The sequence below is a fragment of the Akebia trifoliata genome, chromosome 6, assembly GCF_017979445.1.
Source record: "Akebia trifoliata isolate Shusen 1 chromosome 6, ASM1797944v1, whole genome shotgun sequence".
NCBI classification, from domain to species: domain Eukaryota; kingdom Viridiplantae; phylum Streptophyta; class Magnoliopsida; order Ranunculales; family Lardizabalaceae; genus Akebia; species Akebia trifoliata.
In genome coordinates this window covers 8323874-8342984 of record NC_141380.1, presented here as the reverse complement: position 1 = coordinate 8342984, position 19111 = coordinate 8323874, and the positions used below count along the sequence as shown (strand labels likewise).

The 19111-nt window shown below is 35.5% G+C and overlaps 2 protein-coding genes across 4 annotated transcripts; both read left to right on the top strand.

Moving 5' to 3' along the window:
- The first annotated feature begins 4251 nt into the window (after positions 1-4251).
- LOC147400069 (replication protein A 14 kDa subunit B-like) lies at positions 4252-9983 on the top strand. 2 transcript variants are annotated; one of them, XM_086445681.1, is made up of 4 exons: positions 4252-4446; positions 4552-4608; positions 8257-8518; positions 9709-9983. In XM_086445681.1, the coding sequence occupies exons 3-4, from the start codon at positions 8260-8262 to the stop codon at positions 9771-9773; spliced, it is 324 nt and encodes a 107-aa protein (XP_086301807.1). In that variant the 5' UTR covers positions 4252-4446; positions 4552-4608; positions 8257-8259; the 3' UTR covers positions 9774-9983. The 2 variants fall into 2 exon arrangements, with proteins under 2 accessions (XP_086301807.1, XP_086301806.1); XM_086445680.1 differs by having other exon boundaries at positions 4253-4430.
- A 2550-nt stretch (positions 9984-12533) lies between these two features.
- On the top strand, positions 12534-18466 carry LOC147400068 (heterogeneous nuclear ribonucleoprotein Q-like). 2 transcript variants are annotated; one of them, XM_086445679.1, is made up of 9 exons: positions 12534-12692; positions 15260-15728; positions 15811-15927; positions 16375-16515; positions 16659-16832; positions 17118-17325; positions 17426-17601; positions 17755-17840; positions 18198-18466. In XM_086445679.1, the coding sequence occupies exons 2-9, from the start codon at positions 15294-15296 to the stop codon at positions 18322-18324; spliced, it is 1464 nt and encodes a 487-aa protein (XP_086301805.1). In that variant the 5' UTR covers positions 12534-12692; positions 15260-15293; the 3' UTR covers positions 18325-18466. The 2 variants fall into 2 exon arrangements, with proteins under 2 accessions (XP_086301805.1, XP_086301804.1); XM_086445678.1 differs by having other exon boundaries at positions 12541-12692; positions 14912-15728.
- Positions 18467-19111: the final 645 nt, after the last annotated feature.

The window sequence follows — 19111 nt, the reverse complement described above, 5'->3', positions numbered from 1 at the left end:
TCCAGGTCAGATATAGTTTCATCTCATATCAGTCAAAATCTGACTAAAATATTATTTTGTAAGATGTATTGTTATATTTCTTAAGTCATCTTTCATCAATCAACATCGATTGGGTGTAGTGGTCAAAGCCTCTCTTTAAAATGAAGAAGCTTTGAATTTCAAATACTATTTAGTAGTAATTTTATTTGAAAGAATCTAAAGGGGTTTGACATTATCCAACCCAATCGACCTTGAATCAATTAATTCGATTGAATCAAATCCATATATAAGTTTAATGAAAGTAAAATGATTTGGATATGATCTTAATTGGTATGATCCGAGTCGAATTCAAATTTGGGTAAAAAAAAATCAGACATGATTATGGACATACTTACATCCGACTCGAGCCCGACCCATTTTAAGCCCAAAAGTAAGGTTTGTTCAAGTAACAAACTTGATAAAATAAGGGATTTTTTGTAATAAAATTGCAATAGATATGTCTATCAATAAATCTCTCTTCTTTAAAGGTCATTGGGCCCACATGCATTATCAAATTAGCAATCCAACACCATGACCTTATATGTTTCATTGAAAAACTCATATTTAAAAACTAAAAATAAAATTCAAATTCAAATAAAAAACTTCTTTAAAACTTGATCCAAGTTGTTGAAAATAGATGGATACCGAACTCTCAAATTCATAATTGAAATTCAACTGAGAAAATTAAACTTTTTTTGAAATTTTCTTTTCAAAGTTATTGGAATCATGTCACGTACAACCCTATAACACGGGATCATGTTTTGGAATGCCAACGATCAATCCTTGAAACTTTCCTTAGTAGATGTGGAGACCATTTTTGTCGCCCCACATGATGGAGACAAGTGTCATGAACGAATAAGGCCCAATGAAAAATGATGAGTCAAACCCATGAGTAAAATCTGTGAATAAGAAAAGACTAAGCTTTATGCCTAAATTTGAATATTTAGTAGTAAGAAAAATAATAAAAAGTCACCTTTTCTAACCTATAAATACAAGGAAAATGCTGAAATGACAAAAAGTATTTACTGCGATTCTCACAAATCTAACGTGGGATGTGCACATAACCATAGATGTGTTTCCTCGCAATACGAGTGAAAATCATCTACGATTATGTATGCATGTCCACGTCAGAATTGTGAGGATCACAGTAAATCCTGTGTCACCCCAACATTACTCTAAATACAAAGTCACCTTTGTCTAACCTATAAATATGAAACACGGTATATACCAAACACTTGAGGTAGAGAGTTGCCACTTCATGTGACGACGAGGAAGTTTAGAGGATAAACGCTTTCTATATTGAGTTGATCCACTTAAAAGCATGGATCAATCAACAAACTGATGAGTAGATCAAAGAAAAACATCATTCGGATGGAATGAAGACTATTAGATCTAGGGGTGTCAATGGATATCCGAAATTCGAATTCGAATAATCGGATATTATCCGAAATTTTCAGATATCATATTCGGATCTTATTTTAACATTTGAATCCTCGCAATACGAGTGAAAATCATCTACGATTATGTATGCATGTCCACGTCAAATTGTGAGGATCACAGTAAATCCTGTGTCACCCCCAACATTACTCTAAATACAAAGTCACCTTTGTCTAACCTATAAATATGAAACACGGTATATACCAAACACTTGAGGTAGAGAGTTTGCCACTTCATGTGACGACGAGGAAGTTTAAGAGATAAACGCTTTCTATATTGAGTTGATCCCACTTAAAGCATGGATCAATCAACAAATTGATGAGTAGATCAAAGAAAAACATCATTCGGATGGAATGAAGACTATTAGATCTAGGGGTGTCAATGGATATCCGAAATTCGAATTCGAATAATCGGATATTATCCGAAATTTTCAGATATCAGATTCGGATCTTATTTTAACATTTGAATGAGTCTTGGATACGAATTCGGATGTTGTGAAATCCGATTCGATAATATCCGTTCCGATATATATATGGGAGCGGTTCGGCAACCCTAAAGTTTGCCAAGTTTGGTGCCAAACATTTTTTGTAAATCACATTTGATGGGGTTAGAAATTTTGGAATAGACTGATTTTTTGTGAGGATGATCTCTATGGTGAAGAGATCATCCTCACAAAAAATCAGCTCATTTTGAAACTTCTAACCCTAGTTTACAAGTTGAAGAATCGTGGATCGTCCAATTTTTGTAAATCACATTTGATGGGGTTAGAAGTTTTGGAATAGGCTGATTTTTGGTGAGAATGATCTCCTCATCATAGAGATCATCCTCACAAAAAATCAGCTCATTCCAAAGCTTCTAACTCATGTTTTGAAAAATGTTTGGCACCAAACTTGGCAAACTTTAAAGCTGCTGAACCGCCCCTATCTATATGTATATATATATATGGGTCCTGTTCAGCACCCTAAGCTTTACCACACACTTTAACAAATGTGTTTTGTCTTACATGGGTTTGAAGTTTTGGAATGGGCTGATTTTTGGTGAGGATGATGAGGAGATCATCCTCACAAAAAATCAGCTCATTCCAAAACTTCTAACCCCATCAAAAATGGTTTACAAAAAATGGACGGTCCACGATTTTTCAACGTGTAAACATGAGGCTAAACATTTCGGAATGGGCTGATTTTTGGGGAGGATGATCTTCTAATCATAGAGATCATTCTCACCAAAAATCAGCCCATTCCAAAACTTCTAACCCATGTAAGACAAAAAACGTTTGTTAAAGTGTGTGGTAAAACATAGGGTGCTGAACATTTCCCTATATATATATATAGGGTCGGGTTCCATAGACCCCCATTACAGCCCCCTATGCGACACACAATTTTGTCTTATATGGGCAAAAATGTTTGGAATGGGCTGATTTTTTGTGAGGATGATCTCTATGGTGAGGAGATCATTCTTGCCAAAAATCAGCTCATTATGAAATTTCTAGTCCCATGTTTACAAGTTGAAAAAATTTAGACCGTCCAATTTTTGTAAATCAATTTTGATGGGGTTAGAAGTTTTGGAATGGGATGATTTTTTGCCAGGATGATCCCCTCATCACAGAGATCATCCTCACAAAAAATCAACCTATTCCAAACATTTTTGCCCATATAAGACAAACGATGAGTCGTAAGGGGGTTGTAATAACGCCATCCATATATATATATATATGGATGGCGTTATTACAACCCCCATTACGACACACACCTTTGTCTTATATGGGAAAAAATGTTTGGAATGGGCTGATTTTTTGTGAGGATGATCTCTATGGTGATGAGATCATCCTTGCCAAAAATCAGCTCATTATGAAATTTCTAACCCCATGTTTACAAGTTGAAAAATTTTAGACCGTCCAATTTTTGTAAATCAATTTTGATGGGGTTAGAAGTTTTGGAATGGGATGATTTTTTGCCAGGATGATCCCCTCATCACAGAGATCATCCTCACAAAAAATCAGCCCATTCCAAACATTTTTGCCCATATAAGACAAAATGGTGTGTCGCAAAGGGGGTCGTAATAACGCCACATATATATATATTATTATTCATGTTTTACAGTAACACATGTATATATGGTGCTGTGTATTTCTGTTTTATAACAAAACTTAACTTATAAAATATCATCTTCTGTCAACCTCAATCTGAAACATAGAATTAGTTGAAGACAGTAATGGAGGGTTTGGACTGCACGAGGCTACGAGCTCCATAACCCATCATTTTCTCCGCCGGCGAGTATCCAGGTGCATACATATTCTCTTTCTCTCTCTCGGTAAAACCTATTTTCTCGACTTGTGCGAGCTCCATTACCATCGTCTTCTCCGATCGACGAGAGGATACTTCCTCTCTCTCTCAAACACAGTAAAACCCTATTTTACTTTCACACAAAGAGGAAAATCCCATTTGTAGGATTTTTATCGGATCGGATATTATCGGATATCCGATATACTTTTCAAGTTTGGATTTGAATGTTTGTTAGTGCTATCCGATCGGATTCGAATTCGAATTTGGATATCATTCTTTTTTTTCGAATTCGAATTCGGATATAGCAATATCCGATCAGATACCTATCCGTTGATTCCTTATTAGATCAAGGTCAAGCCTTCAATCAACAAATCTGATTCATCTCGAGGAATGGAAGGTCGAAAAGCTCTCCACGTAACTAAAGTGTTTTACTTTCTAATAACTAAACATTTTTCTCACGCAAGATGAGTTGACTCGGAGGAGTCAACTCAATATGCGTGGAAGGCGAGATGGAATAGATCTGAACGAAACTGCGGGTGTTGGCCTTATAAACTAGAAATGTTTTACCGCCAAAAAAACAAATCGAGCGAAATTTCTTTCCCTCTTTTCATTTTCCCGCCATTTCATAAACATAAGGAAACCCATCTCTCATCTCTTTATAGAAAACCTGACTCTAAAAGCCTCCCATCAAAGGTTTTCTAAGATTAGGGTTTCTGGAATTTCTTTTCTTCAAAGCCCTAATTCCTACTTCTTGTTTTCTTTATCTCTCTGTTATTTCATTTTGATAAATATTTCTTTCGTTTATATATTACAGATTATCTCAAAACAAAATTTTAATTCGGGATTTCTGGCACAGGAGGGATAATCTGAGGTACGTGTTCACTCTTTATGAGCTTTGATTAAATTTCTGCTTTTGAATATTGTTTTTAAACTGGATCTGTGGCATCAACACTTGCAGATTTACCAACTTAGCAATTTGGCATCTTTAATATTATGTCCATTTTTGTAGATTGGTTTCATGTTCCGTAATTATGTCTGTTATTTGATTACATTCATCTTTATAAAAAGAAGTTATTGTGGCCTGTTTTGGTTGAATTTATGTACTTGGATATTTTTTTTTCTAGACAAAGCAAAGTTGGTGTAAGATGGGCTGATTTTGGTTTCATAAACAAGGTTTTTTTTTAAACATGGAAATTTAGAATTAAGCCATCACAACCCCAAGGGGTTGGCTCAATGGCAATTTTGGACCGATAAGAGGTTAATGCCCATGGGTCATGAGTTCGATACCTAATATGAGCATTAATTCCTCAGGGGCCACCCGCGAGGGTGCTCCCTCACTTACCTGGTGCGTGTGATGTGTATGTACCCCGAGACTAGTCCTTGGACAAGACCATGGTTTGGGGCCTGCTGTCTACAGGGATACCCAGTTATCAACAAGAAAAAAAAAAGCAAAATAATTAAGCTGGCACTTTATAGTTTCCGATTAGGTTAGGCTGACAAATTTATTTGACACAATTAATGACAAACTTTCATGAGATGTGTACAGAGAGGACTCAATGGTTGCATTTTGGCCATGATACTCTCACCAACCTTTATGCCTATTTCAAGTGTATTTAAAAGTTAAAAGGATTACAAATTGATTGTCCATTTCACCATTAACTAGAAACTTATCAGTGATAGGTTAGAAGTTTAAAAAAGTGCCAGTTTTATTGGGGATGAACACCATGGAGAGTAACTAGCTAAGGGTTGGTAATCAGGCCAAGACCACGCCTCATGAAGCGGAGGTCTTGAGTTTGAATCACACCCTTAGATGGGTCACTCTGGTGCGTGTAGGGAGGAGATTGCATGCAGTGTTGTCAGACGTTATAACATATGCCATTTCCAAACTTAATTTCGCATATGCTACCATCGCATATATAAAATTATGCGATCTGCACGATATGCGATGACATATTGTCCAACAGTCATATTTGGACACAAATTTTTTCAGCTTAAACTCATTTTCCTCTTATAAATATCTCACTTCTACCCCCCATACTCCTTTTGCAACATTTCTTCTATCTTCTATTCTCTTTCTTACTCTCACAAAGCCTCCAACTCTTAAATTTCATTACATTTTCTAATACATTCTCACATAATTATAAATATTCACTAATCTCTACTCTACAAAATTACTCTCAAAGTTCAAGTCTCAACTCAAGTTACTCTCTCACTCTCAACTCTCAAGACTTAAAAGAAAAAGAAAGTTACTAAAGAATCAAGATTTAAACATTTTTTTCCTCTTTTTTGCTTCTTTTGTGCTGGTGTACATGGTCACATATGCTATTTGACAACATTGATTGCATGTGCCCCAAGGATTAGTCAAATGATCTAAGGGGTCCGGATACCTAGATTTCCAGAAAAAAAAAAAAAAAAAAAAAACCCATGGAGAGATCATTCTTGCCAAAAGCTAGTCTTTGTCTCATCTCCATGTGGGCTAGTTGAGCATGTATCAACCTATCCCAACCCTTATGTTTTTTTCTCAAAATGGCATGCTAGGAGAAAATGTGTATAATTTCCCCTTTTCAAAGTTTTAATTTTAGAGGTTGTTTGAAGGCCTTGCTGTAATATTTTAAATTAACTTACACAAAAGCTTATTTTGGATATACATGGATCCGTTCATGGATTGAAAATTTTCACTGCAGAAGGAAAGGGAATGTAATATAGCACATCATCTGTTGTGTGTGAGTTGTTACAATTATCTTTAACTGAAATATCTAAATGGTCAAGGTTTTTCTATCCTTGTCTAAAATAGCAAGTCTTCACCAATGCAAGATTTTTTTTTTGAAGCTGATCCAAAATACATTATGAAAAATCAGTGGATAGAGTCAGTGATTGGTTGAGTCAGGTTAGTCTTAGGCATATATGGTGTCAAAAGGTCAGGCTAGGATACTGAGACAGTAATGTGCACCCAATGAGTTGGAGGAGCAACTTTCCCATCTTTATTATACGACCTCACTTGATTCGAAGACAAGACATTCTACATATATGGAAAATATAAGGATTATTTCAGTTGGCTTCCCCACACATTTGAATTTTATTATGTGGAGTAACATTTTCCTGATTGACTTACCGAAAACATGTTTTAGTGATTGATGGATCTCTCTTATGTTTAGTTAGTCCCATAAATAGCAGAGTATGAAGATTGTAAATTTAAGATGTAAAGGGAAACCAGTGAAGAACCCAATTTGTCTCAAAGGTGAAATGAGTTAAGTCCTAACTTTCCCTCAAGTAATGGTCTCAACTGAATAACTATCCTTATCAGTGGTTATGCCTTTCTTTTCTTTGCTATTATAATGAGAGAAGGCGGAGTAGAAGTGGTTCAACACCAAGATTTGAAATCCAAAAATGCCCCCACCTTGATATTTAAACTTAATATAATCAGGGTCATTTTGGTCAATAATCAAGAAAAAGTTAAGCGCACGACCCTAAGAATCATGTTGTTAGTTTTCAAAATTACAAAAATGGGTTTTTTTTTTTTACTTTGTAATATTCAAAAACCTTTTCATCAATGTTTTAATTACAGATAAACCCTTTTGATGCATGTGTGTTTGCACATGCCACCTTCTAGTTTACACAAATTAGAAAGCTTGCAACATGTCGAGGTGCAAATGGAATGGCTGATCCTTGGGTGTTACAATTTGTTCTCTTGAGGTGTACAACACAGAGCTACATTGCATATACCTAATAAAACAAGAATTTCTATGAAGGGAGATACTTTATTTGCTGGCACAGCAATACATCCTTGCATATCTCAAATCTCATCATTGATTGAAACACAAGCATTAATGTGCGCATGGTGAGAAAGGTGCTGTACTAGTAGACTCATTGTAGTAGCCAAACCTGTTTGCATCGTGTCTTTCTCCTTAGATCAAAACTGAATCTGAGTAATTGGTAATAGTTCTTGAACCAAGGTCTCATCTTCGAAGTATTATTTATTTATTTATTATATTTTTTATGGGTAAGCTGAACTTTGAACCCACGGCCTCAAAGTTACTTTGCAATGTGTCAAAACAACTGAGATATGGGTCTAAGCCCACTTCAAAGAATTTTGGTTGACTGAATTGAAAGTCGAAGCTTTTGACACCAAAGAGGTTGAAGACAAGACCTTTCAAGTAGCCTTACCTTAGGGCCAATAGTTCAAGTGAATCTTTCTAAAGATGAATATCCTTCCATTGAATTTTGAGTACCCCTGCATCCTTTACTATAAACCAACTCATTTTGATCCCAAGTATGACCTACTTGGCTTCCCCTTAATTGTACTCGAGCCATGTTCGAAGGTCCTTGTTATACTTTTTTAGGGTGAAAAAAAGACTGATTCTTGAAATCACTCTGCAAACCTTCACTGCAAGAGTTTACATTTGGTGGTTGCTGAGGTCTTCCTTTTGGTTCCCTATTGGATTTGATAATTTTTATTATTATTTTTTATGTTGGTATATTTCCTTTTTTTCGTTTCACTAGGTTTGAACTTTGTTTGCAGGATATGGATACATCAAGTCCAGCAGTTTTTGTCAATGCAGAGCTGTTGCCGATGTATGTTGGGCGAAAGGTTCGGGCGGTGGTTCAGGTTGTACGAACCGAAGGAGGAGCTATTGTGGGGAAATCTACAGATGAACGCCAACTGATTGTAAAAGGTTCTTTGCCACCTTACCCCATGACAAATTTTGTTGAGGTGATTGGTATTGCCGACAGCAACCAGTCCATTCGTGCTGAAATATTCACCAACTTTGGTGACACATTTGGTACGATTTTCAACTCTTTATAGTTTTGGCCAAATCCAGTCTTGTTTTGCAGCCCACTGAAGTTTGAACCTTGTGCTTTTTCTTGGTTAAACTGTTTTTTTTCCTCACTGTGTCCATTTTTATTTGTTCCCATTAACCTTGGGCATTATTTATGCTTAACATGTAAAATCAATGGTCTTTGTACTGTGGAGTTCAATAGCTGCACATAAGCTAAAAATCAGGATAGCTGATTGTATATGCGACAATGAATTGTCCCACCTTGGGAACTCCTATTCAAAGTCAATGGGATGATAACCACCATTTGATCTGCCAATTTAAAATTGGATCTCAAGGCATTGTTTAGGTTAGGAGAAAAGTCGAGACTAACTCAATTTAGATTTGACTATGTTCCAAGATCAATTTTTTGGTCTACGTTGAGACATTACAAGACTATATCTGTATGAAACTTTAAACCATTCTGCTTTGGTACATTCTTTGGATCTATGTTACCTGGTTCGCTCGGTTTGAATTCGGTTTCATGGTTCACCACTCTTGAATGAAGCCGGTTCGTAGGGTAGGCAGATATAATTTGTTTATTGGTTCACTTTGGTTCCTTAGATCGGTTTGCTAGCTTGGTTCATTGATGTGTATATATAATTCAAGTATACAAGTTACAAGTACAATTATAATGTTAAAAAATTCTAAGTTAAATAAAAACAAATTAATATAACAATCCAAATTATAAATATAAACAATGAAAAAAGTTTGGCTTTGTTCACCAAACCAATTAAAAAATTGTTGCAAACTGGTAGCTTTGGTTTGTTGAACCCAACCAAAATTCGGTGGGTTTGTGGTTCACTCTATTTTATGAACCCAATCCGAACTGTACAACGAACTGGTTCGTGCTTCAGACTAGTACCGACAAATTGGGTAACGTTGCTTAGGATTGTCAAAAAAAGGGGAAACCAATTAAACAAAAGTCCTCGAGTCTTATGACCATGTAACAGTGAGTTTTGCTTTGGAAGTTGGAACTAGTAGACACCCTTGCTTCTTTTTTCTGATTGATTAGGAGATGATCTTGTTTGGTCCCAATGCCTTGCATGTGTGTGATTTCTACCAAATTTCTGTTTATAAATTTTAAGATACAAGTTGTTTATGTAGTCTTTTATAGCATTTGGTGCTACTGCTTCTGAGTGATCTCTCTCTTGCAGATGCCTTCACATACAATCGACTATGCCAACTCGCGAATGGAGATTATAAGAGTTTGTTCCTCTAGATAGGTTCATGGAAATTAGTATAAGATGGGAATGTATGTAGATAGGCGAGTGAACTAGAATTAAACATACTCAACTTTTAGTTTTTTCCTTAAGCCCAGAATTTGTTAAGCTTTTGTTTTGTGTCTCGCTAATATCATATTAGCAAACATATTGACTTTCTGCAATTTGACAATTCCATCACCTATAAAATATGTTTTGAGTTTGGTTTATCTCTGTTATCATGAAATCATTATCTAAAAAATTTGGGATTAGCCGAAGCAAACTTGTTCGCCCATCAAAAGGGGTGGACTCCTTTTGTTGACATTTAGCTTCGAGAAGGTAGAGCCAGACCAAATATCTTGCTTGAGGCCGTGGGAAGTTAATTATGATGAATATTTGCTCCTTGATTTGATCTAGATGGACTTGTATGCTTGTATGTGATGAATAGTCAGTCTGATTAACTCGAATAACAGGTGGCAGTGATGTTGGATACTGCATCCAACTATGTTTTCAACAAAATCGTAATCATCATTGATGTCTACTATTTTCTGATATGCTCCTATTCCCAAAAATACTTGTGCAGATCTCCTTGAAATCTATGTTCCTCCCATCCTAGCCAAATGTTTGAGGTTAGAAAAATCCTTAAGTAAATAATAATAAATAATCATCAAAAAGTAATAATAATAATCACAAAAAATCAGCTCAATTTAAAACTTCTAACCCTATCAAAAGTGATTTACAAAGTAGAAGAATTGTGAATTGTCGATTTTTATTATTAATTTGTAAATCACTTTTGATGGATTTAGAAGTTTTGGATTGGGCTGATTTTTGGTGAGAATGATTTCTATGGTGTAGAGATCATTCTCATAGAAAATCCGTCCACTTCGAAACTTCTAACCCATGTAAGACAAAAATCATTGTCATAGATTTTGTTACAATCATCATCCCATGAACCGTCTTTATATATATATATATATATATATATAAAATAATAAGCTTTTCTTTAAAAATCATTGTGGCTGATTTATTCTCCATGGTCTGACCTTTTTTAAATCTTGTACCTTTGATAATGGAACTCATTCCCAGGATGATGGGAATTGTTCTCCTTGTCCACTTTATTAAGTATTTCCTATTTATTTATTTATTTTTTAAAAAAAATCTTTACTCCTATTATGAGCAAATAAAAATATTCTTCAAAATTGAAATTACAAAAACTCAATTAAAACCTTCTAAGTATATGATTATTTTATTTTTATGCAAAAGATTTAAATTATTAGAACACATTAAATATTTATTACTAATAAATTATAGTATCAATTACAAATTGTTTGATTGTAATTAGTTAAGAGGCGGTGATATTGACAATGTAACGAAGATGGTGACATTAGAAGGTGCCAACTTAGCTAAGATGGTGAAGAAGTGTGGAGTGTTGATCCTATGACCTAGGTTTAAATCCCGTTAAACCCACCTTGCCCACTGACAATGGGCATGAGATTAGTAAAAGTAAAAATGAGTTAAAGCCATGGTTGTAGCTTTTAATGACAACCAAATTAGTATTTAAATAGGGTTGGGATTTGAGATCCATTCATCAGGAAAAAAACACAAAATCTCGACTATTAAACCATAATATCCAACAATTGGGATTTATCATAGGGATGCATAACATATCTTGATAGTCACTAGGTCATGACCAATTTTAACAAGATACAAGAGAAGTGAACGTGAAAAAAGAAAAAGCAGTTAGGCTAGGTTTGGTATCACTTTTGAAGTTTGAAGTCTGAAAACTAAAATTAGACTTTAGAAATTTGATCCAGCATCTCTCCATTGTTGATTCAAAACTTTTGAATTTCGATTTTGAAGTTTGAAATCTGAAATGAAACAAATAGAAATAAAGTTTTTGAAATCTGAATTTTAAAGATGGACCACTTCCATTTAGATTTCAGAAATATTACCAAACACACACTTAGTGTTGATGTCATGATATGGGTTCCAACACATCTAGACCTGCCAATTATTAACTAATACTGGATTCTAATAACTTGTGTGCCCCAAAGCCCCCTCTTAGATTAACAACTAACTACAACCACAAAATCTTACGGTAGCATAAAAAACAAAACTTCAAAGCCAATTCGAACGATTGACTCGACGAGTTTTAAAAATTCGATTGAATTTTTAATAAATCAGGCCAATTTGAATTGATTCTTGATTCTTGATCGAGTTGGAGAGTCAGTAGAGTCGTTTCATGAGCAATGGGGGTGGGTCTATGCACCTTTATTTGAATTATACATTTAACAAAATCGATTCTTTTTTAAATATCTTTGAATCAAACATTAAATGAAATCGATTCATTTTTAAATGTCCAAATCTAAATCAGATTGGATAGATGGATGATCCGTTTAATATGAATAAATGGATATAGTTATAATACATTGGACTCGCCCGTGTCAACTCAGATTCGGCCAACATTTTAAACCATGCTTGTCACTATTCAAGAATCCATACAACAAAGAAAGCTTATATTAAAACACCAACTTTTACTTGTAATGCACCAATCTATAAGTGGACTACTACCCGTTTGTTCGAAAAGAGTTGGTGTGTAAGTAAAATTTGGTCTATGCCAAGAGAATCTCTCTAATAAAAAATAGCAAAAGATAGCATCTACACGTGATACGATTGAAACCTTTTGTCTTATTTATGTGATTTACTAAAATACCCTTCACTACAGCCCTCAACGAAGCAGCAATGCAACATAGAGACAAAGGAAAAGTGAGGGGGGTAGTTTCGTAATACTGTATTATAAACAAAGGGGCAAATCTTGCCTAAAATCGGAGAAACCCTAGTTCGCAACTTGTTCGATCTTCTACAATAAAAGGGGGGGTCGTGCTTTCGTTTCGCTCGTCAAACAAAAAGCCCTAGAAGAGAGAAGGAGAGCTTTTCTGGTGATTTTTCTCCCCATAATCGCTTGTTTGATTGCTTGATTTGTCCATTCTTGCTTCTTTTCTAGGTTTTTTTTTTTGTTTTTTGGCCGTTTGTTTAACTTGTGATCTCTGTTTATTGTTCTTGGTTTCCTCTCCTGATTTTGAAATATCTGGTTTTTTGTAGTTTTATTTCTAGTGGTTTGTGATTGTTTGATGAAATTTAGGGCGAATTCGAGAACTTTTTGTTCTATTTGGAGTTTGTGGTTGAATTTGTGAGATAAGTAGAGCTTGTGAAAAGAAATTTGTCATATTTTGTTTGAAAAATTTCTGCTTAACACGCATGGGAGCGAAGTAGAGTTATTGATTCCCTTAAAGAAAAAGAGAAGGAAAATAAATTCCAGAATTGAACCTTGTGTTTGTAGGGTATAGTTGAATCAAAGAAAATTATTTTATTGGACGTAAGATGCATTTCATGGAAGAATCTGCTTTCCAAGTTCTATGTGTATGTTTGATTTTTCCCAATTTTTTAATTTGTAATAATTTGCACTTATATAGGACAAATAAATAGAAGAAAAAGTTTAAATTCGAGTTAAAATTTACATATGTTGGATTTTTCAAAATTTGGTCAACCATAGGACTTGTAAGTGAGAAATCTCTTTTACAAAGTATTTGCCATTATCCATGACCATGGTTTTAAAACTCGTTTTGATGCCTCGCCTTGACCATGAACGAGACCAAGTTGTCTCGACAAGATATCCGATTTATTTGAATCGTCTCAGAAGAGATTTAAAAAAATGCCTTAGAATTAGAGTAAATCATGTATTTGAGACAACTTGTCAACTCGTCTCGTTGGTGGACAATACTAAGACAACTCAGACGAGTCATCTCAGCCTTAGATGAGATTTAAAACCATGTCCACGACAAATAAAGCTTGAAGCAAACCTGAAATGCAAATGTGGTTAAGTCACGCAACTCGTGCATCATCATTTGCTTCATCCAAGTGATTATCAAAGATTGCACTATGCAAATTTTCTCTGGTGCCCTAGCTCCTGATCCTAGGAGTTGTCTTCCCTCATTTTTAGTGCCTTAGTAAATTTTTTGAGAAAAGCAATGGGTCAAGCCTGTTCTATTTTTTTGTAGTGGCAAAATGTCTATTAATTGACCACTTTTTTTTTCCCCGATGATGAGAACATCATAACTGTTAAGAGTGTCCCATGGCCAAATTTTAACTTAGAATTTATTTTATGTTTTATTTTGAGGCTTTAGTTAATTTTCTGTATTGGGTCTTAGATTTGGGTTTGCTTTTATGTTTTTTATTCCATGGTTTTAGTATGGTTATTTGGGGGTAGTTTGGCGAGGCGAATTCAGACAGAACAAAAGAAAATAAACCGTACAAAAATGCTCCACATGGGCAATAGACCGAACACAATCACAAGTTGTCAAAACCAATAAACAACCATTTGACATGTGGAAGTGAAGGTCAGCAATGTTTCACTACACCTTGGCCCAAGTATTTGAGAGTCCAATGACCAAAAAACAAAAAAAATATATTCTACATGAAGACGAGTTCAGTATAACCCCATCGACTGTATACACCTTACGTAAAACACTTGCTTAAATGAAAAACTGTATTATATTTTTGCAGTATTATATGTTTACTTTAAATATGTTGAATAGATTAGTGATATATCAAACTAGGTAGAAAGTAGTTGATTGTAGATGAGTGTAATATGCTTAGTATTCATCAAAATAAGATGATATAGATATCTAACTAGTCATAATTTGTTTCTACAAATGAATGAATATTATATGTATTTTTGTTAGTAAATATTATGATTATTTGTCATTTTTCTAAATGTTTTTTTTATTAGTATAAATATCATTGAAAGAAGAGCAAAGACAAAAACAAGTCTTTATGTGTCAACTCGCTGCAAGATGGTCCATAGATTGGTACATTTTAGTTGGAACTGAAATAGCATAGGTTGGATTGGATAGCATCACAGCTTGACAATCAGTTTTTTCTCCTTTCTGTCTCATCTCTTGTTCTGTTATAAATGGTTCTGAATTTTCTCTTTGGGAATTTTTTTGTTATTGTTATGTGGGCTTGGATTATTTTGTAGCATTATACCTATCCCCCTTATTTCTTGATTTTACCATTTTTTATTTGAAATTCTTATTTCTTATGTGCTGCTTCTTTTTCTTTTGCCCTTTTTTTTTGAATGTATTGTGCCGGAGTTTAGATAGTTAAGCAACTTAAACTGGCCAGTATTTTTTGAGCAGCAACCTTGATATCTAATTTCGAACAATTCATTCTTCATATTTTGCACCTGTTGAGCATCATCATCATCCTCTTGATTAGCATTCAAGATTCTCTCTTGCCTGTCTTTTTTAGTTGCTGCTACTACTTTTAGCATCCCTTTTAATAAAAAGTCTTTCACATTGAAACTCCTTGTTTCCACATCTAATGGCATGGATTCGTTCAAATTCTTACTCTACAACTCCTTTTGGCCTTTCATTTTGTTTCCACCATTCCAACATTTGTATACTTCCTCCTACAATTGCTTCTGGCTTCTGTGCTTCCTTCACAGTTGCCTTGCAAGCTTATTTTATTAGATACATAAGATGCCGAGAACAAGGGCGAGCGCCGCATCTACTCGAAAACCAGAACCTGAAAAGCCGACGGAACCTGAAAATCCAGTTGAACCTGAAGAACAGGTGGATCTTGATGGAGACAATGATGCTGAGGAGACAATGGAAGAAGAAGTTGAGTATGAAGAGGTAGAAGAGGAGGAAGAGGAAGAAGAAGAAGAGGAGGAGGTAGAAGAGGAGGAGGAGGAAGAAGAAGAGACTGCCGATGCCGCCGAAACACAGTCAAGCCCTCGAGGTGATGTAGAGATGAAAGCCTCCAAGGAAGAGGATGAGGATGAGAGCAAAGAACATGCTGAACTTCTTGCTCTTCCCCCCCATGGTTCTGAAGTATATGTTGGTGGTATTCCTCATGATGCTTCTGAAGAAGATTTGAGGGGCTTTTGCGAGTCTATAGGCGAGGTGACCGAGGTAAGTTATTTGACTTTCTGATAATACGTTGTTCATGTCTTCTGGGTAAAAACTGATTCTGTTCATATATTTCCAATAATAGGTCAGGATAATGAAAGGCAAAGATTCAGGAGAGAACAAAGGCTATGCATTTGTGACCTTTAGAACTAAAGAATTGGCTGCTAAGGCTATTGAAGATCTGAATAATACTGAATTCAAGGTAAATGCACCTTATGCGTTGTATCTGCGGTTGCATTTTTCATTGTTGCCATTGTCTTGATTTGGGGTATCCGAAATATATTGAAGCAGTTTTTTTAGGTGTTTGAGGTTTATGCGTCAGGGAGGGTTGACTCCCTGAAAATGTTCTATGCCTTAATAAAAATGGGTAAGGCTCACATAGCATACACAACTCATTCATTGAGGCTTTCAAAAATGAGGATGCTTCATATGATTTTTTTTTCTTCTCATCCTTTTTAAGGTCTAGTCTCATAGCTTCAAATTTTATGTTCATATGCTACTAGTGGTGGCTAATTAACCTTTTTCATTACAATAACAATAATGTAACTGTAGATTGTTAACATTGACAAAACACATGTAACCCTCAAGTTTCTCTAGTTCTTGATGTATCCTTGTTTTGGATTTTCTGTTTACACAATTTCTTCCTCAGGGAAGAAAGATAAAGTGTTCAACATCTCAAGCAAAACATCGATTGTTCATTGGTAATGTTCCAAGAAGTTGGGTACTGGAAGATTTGCAGAAGGTTGTGTCAGAGATTGGGCCCGGAGTTGAGGTCGTGGATCTGGTGAAGGTTAGTTTGATTTCTTATGACCAGTGTTAATTTTTCATTCTTAAAAACATGCCATTATTTCTTATCAATGATTGTGGTTCTCGTTGTGTTGGGACTGAGGGTTTGTTAAGCTCCCCATTTGTTTATTTTCTTTGCTATTGCAGGATCCACAGAACTCCAGCCGTAACCGTGGCTTTGCTTTCATCGAGTATTATAACCATGCATGTGCTGAATATTCGAGGCAAAAGATGTCAAACCCTAAATTCAAGCTAGACAATAGTGCTCCAACAGTGAGCTGGGCTGACCCTAAAAATGCAGACTCTGCTCCTACTTCACAGGTTTTTTTTTTTTCTTTCGTTCTTTCTTTCATTGGTTTCTACTGTGCATTGGTCATAAAACAAAGGTTGCTGACCACTTAATGATCCTTCCTCATGGATGTTTTAGACGGTAACTGTTAATGAAAGTGTTTGCTGTTTATCAAACACTGCCATCGAATTATCTTTTCAATTGGACGTCACTCTTGCTTTGGAGACTTGAGTGGGTTTTCCGACTAATTGAAAGTTTTTTTTTTTACTTGAATGATGTGAGATTAAGTTGGTTGACTATTTTGTTTTCTTATACAGGTAAAGGCAGTCTATGTGAAGAATTTACCGGAAAAAATTACTCAGGATAAGTTGAGAGAATTATTTGAACATCATGGAGAGATAACAAAAGTAGTGTTGCCACCTGCAAAGTCTGGACAGGAAAAGAGCAGATTTGGTTTTGTGCACTTTGCCGAGAGGTCTAGTGCCATGAAAGCACTCAAAAACACTGAGAAATATGAAGTAGATGGTGATTATAATTTAATGGATCTTACATTTCTTTTTTTTTTAAATTCTATTTTTTAAGTGACCGGTAGATGAAGTTGGTTGGGTTTTATTCTCATTGACAGGGCAACTTCTCGAGTGTTCTCTTGCAAAGCCACAAGCTGATCGGAAATCTGATGGAGGACTCAATTCGCACAAGTCTTCTTTGCTTCCAAGCTATCCACCTCGAATGGGGTATGGGTTGGCAGGTGGTGCCTATGGTGGCATGGGTGCAGGGTATGGTGGTGCAGGCTTTGCTCAGGTGATTTTTTTTAGCTCATTAACAAAAGTTGTAGCACAGTTCCTGTTTGAATGTAAATAAATAGTTACTTGTGATTCCACTTGGGACACAGCCAAGTGGAGTACTATTATGTGTTTTTTACATTTTTGATCTTGAATTATGTTTATTTTGCAGCCACTGATATATGGCAGGGGGCCCACTCCTGCTGGCATGGCGATGATGCCAATGCTTTTGCCTGATGGACGGATCGGATATGTCCTGTAAGCACATAGATTTTCATTTTATTTTTGCATGTTTATTTATACAATTTATCACATCTTATGCCTTTGCCTCACTCACTCCACGTGGGAGAAAGGCATAGTCAATGTTTCCATGGTCTGATCCAGTGACAGACTAGGTTCAATGTTCTCTGATAAATGTTTCTTACAATCCATAAAATATCTATTATATCCAGTAATGGGTTCCACTTTTTAATATATATATATATATATATTTTCTTCTGTAGTTGAAAAAAAAACCTTTTGTTTTCAGATCAGGATCAGATACTGGAATTTTGTCCCAATTTTATTTAACCCAGAAAAGAAAACTAAGTTTTTCTCCCATATATATTATTGCAGGCAACAACCAGGAGCACACTCTCACATGACCCCACCACCACAAAGAAGTGGTGGTGGTGGTGGTGGCCGGAGTGGGGGAAAACAGAGCAGCGACAGTGGTCGTGGCCGCCGGTATCGCCCATATTGAGACCCACTAGTAGTAGTAGTAGTAGTCTGTGTAATGTTTATTCTCCTATTTGGCAAACCATGGAGCGGATTATTTACATGGTTGGTTTATCGAATTACTTGGAGAAACATATAACAAAATTTTATTGTGATTTCTCGGTTCACACACCTACTTGGTTGTAGTGGATTGATTATGAGAACTTGACTGATCATGATCCATATCCAATGGTGGGGGGGAGAGTAATTAATTGAGTTGCATGTTTCTTTTCTAGTAATATATGCATGCATGGGTTATATTTTAAATGGTGGGAACTCTTTTTTTTTTTTTTTTTTTTAAACCTTACCTGCGAAACATTTGATTTAATTGTCAAGAAGAAGATGAAGATAAAAGACGTTTATGGATATTGAAGATGATGATGGGTGGTTTTAGATTAGAAAACCCAAACGAACTGAATTTTTACACAACACGGAATAACCAACCTTGGTACCCCCCCTATGCATCCAGAGGCATTCCTTCTCATAATTTGTACCATCAATGTTCTTCTAAGCAAACCATGGAATTTTTTCTACTTAATGATTAAGTGGCAAGGTGAAGATTCAATCGGAGAGAGGACAATGGACTAGCAACCACGTTTTCCAATTGACCAACTGGAGTCTACTTGATTGAAATAAAAAACCATGCTAGTTATTACTTTTGACTGGGGAGGGCTGAAAAAAAACTTTGCTATGTCCCTGTCAATCTATAAGTTTACCTGGGCTACGATTCAAAGCCCATTCCAATTCGCCCCATAAAATTGAGAAAATCAAAA

Coding starts and splice junctions, on each gene's coding strand:
- LOC147400069 (XM_086445681.1), top strand. CDS start 8,260: ATGGATACATCAAGTCCAGCAGTTTTTGTCAATGCAGAGCTGTTGCCG. Junction 8,519..9,708: donor CAACTTTGGTGACACATTTG/GTACGATTTTCA, acceptor TCTCTCTTGCAG/ATGCCTTCACATACAATCGA.
- LOC147400068 (XM_086445679.1), top strand. CDS start 15,294: ATGCCGAGAACAAGGGCGAGCGCCGCATCTACTCGAAAACCAGAACCT. Junction 15,729..15,810: donor CTATAGGCGAGGTGACCGAG/GTAAGTTATTTG, acceptor TTCCAATAATAG/GTCAGGATAATGAAAGGCAA. Junction 15,928..16,374: donor TGAATAATACTGAATTCAAG/GTAAATGCACCT, acceptor TTTCTTCCTCAG/GGAAGAAAGATAAAGTGTTC.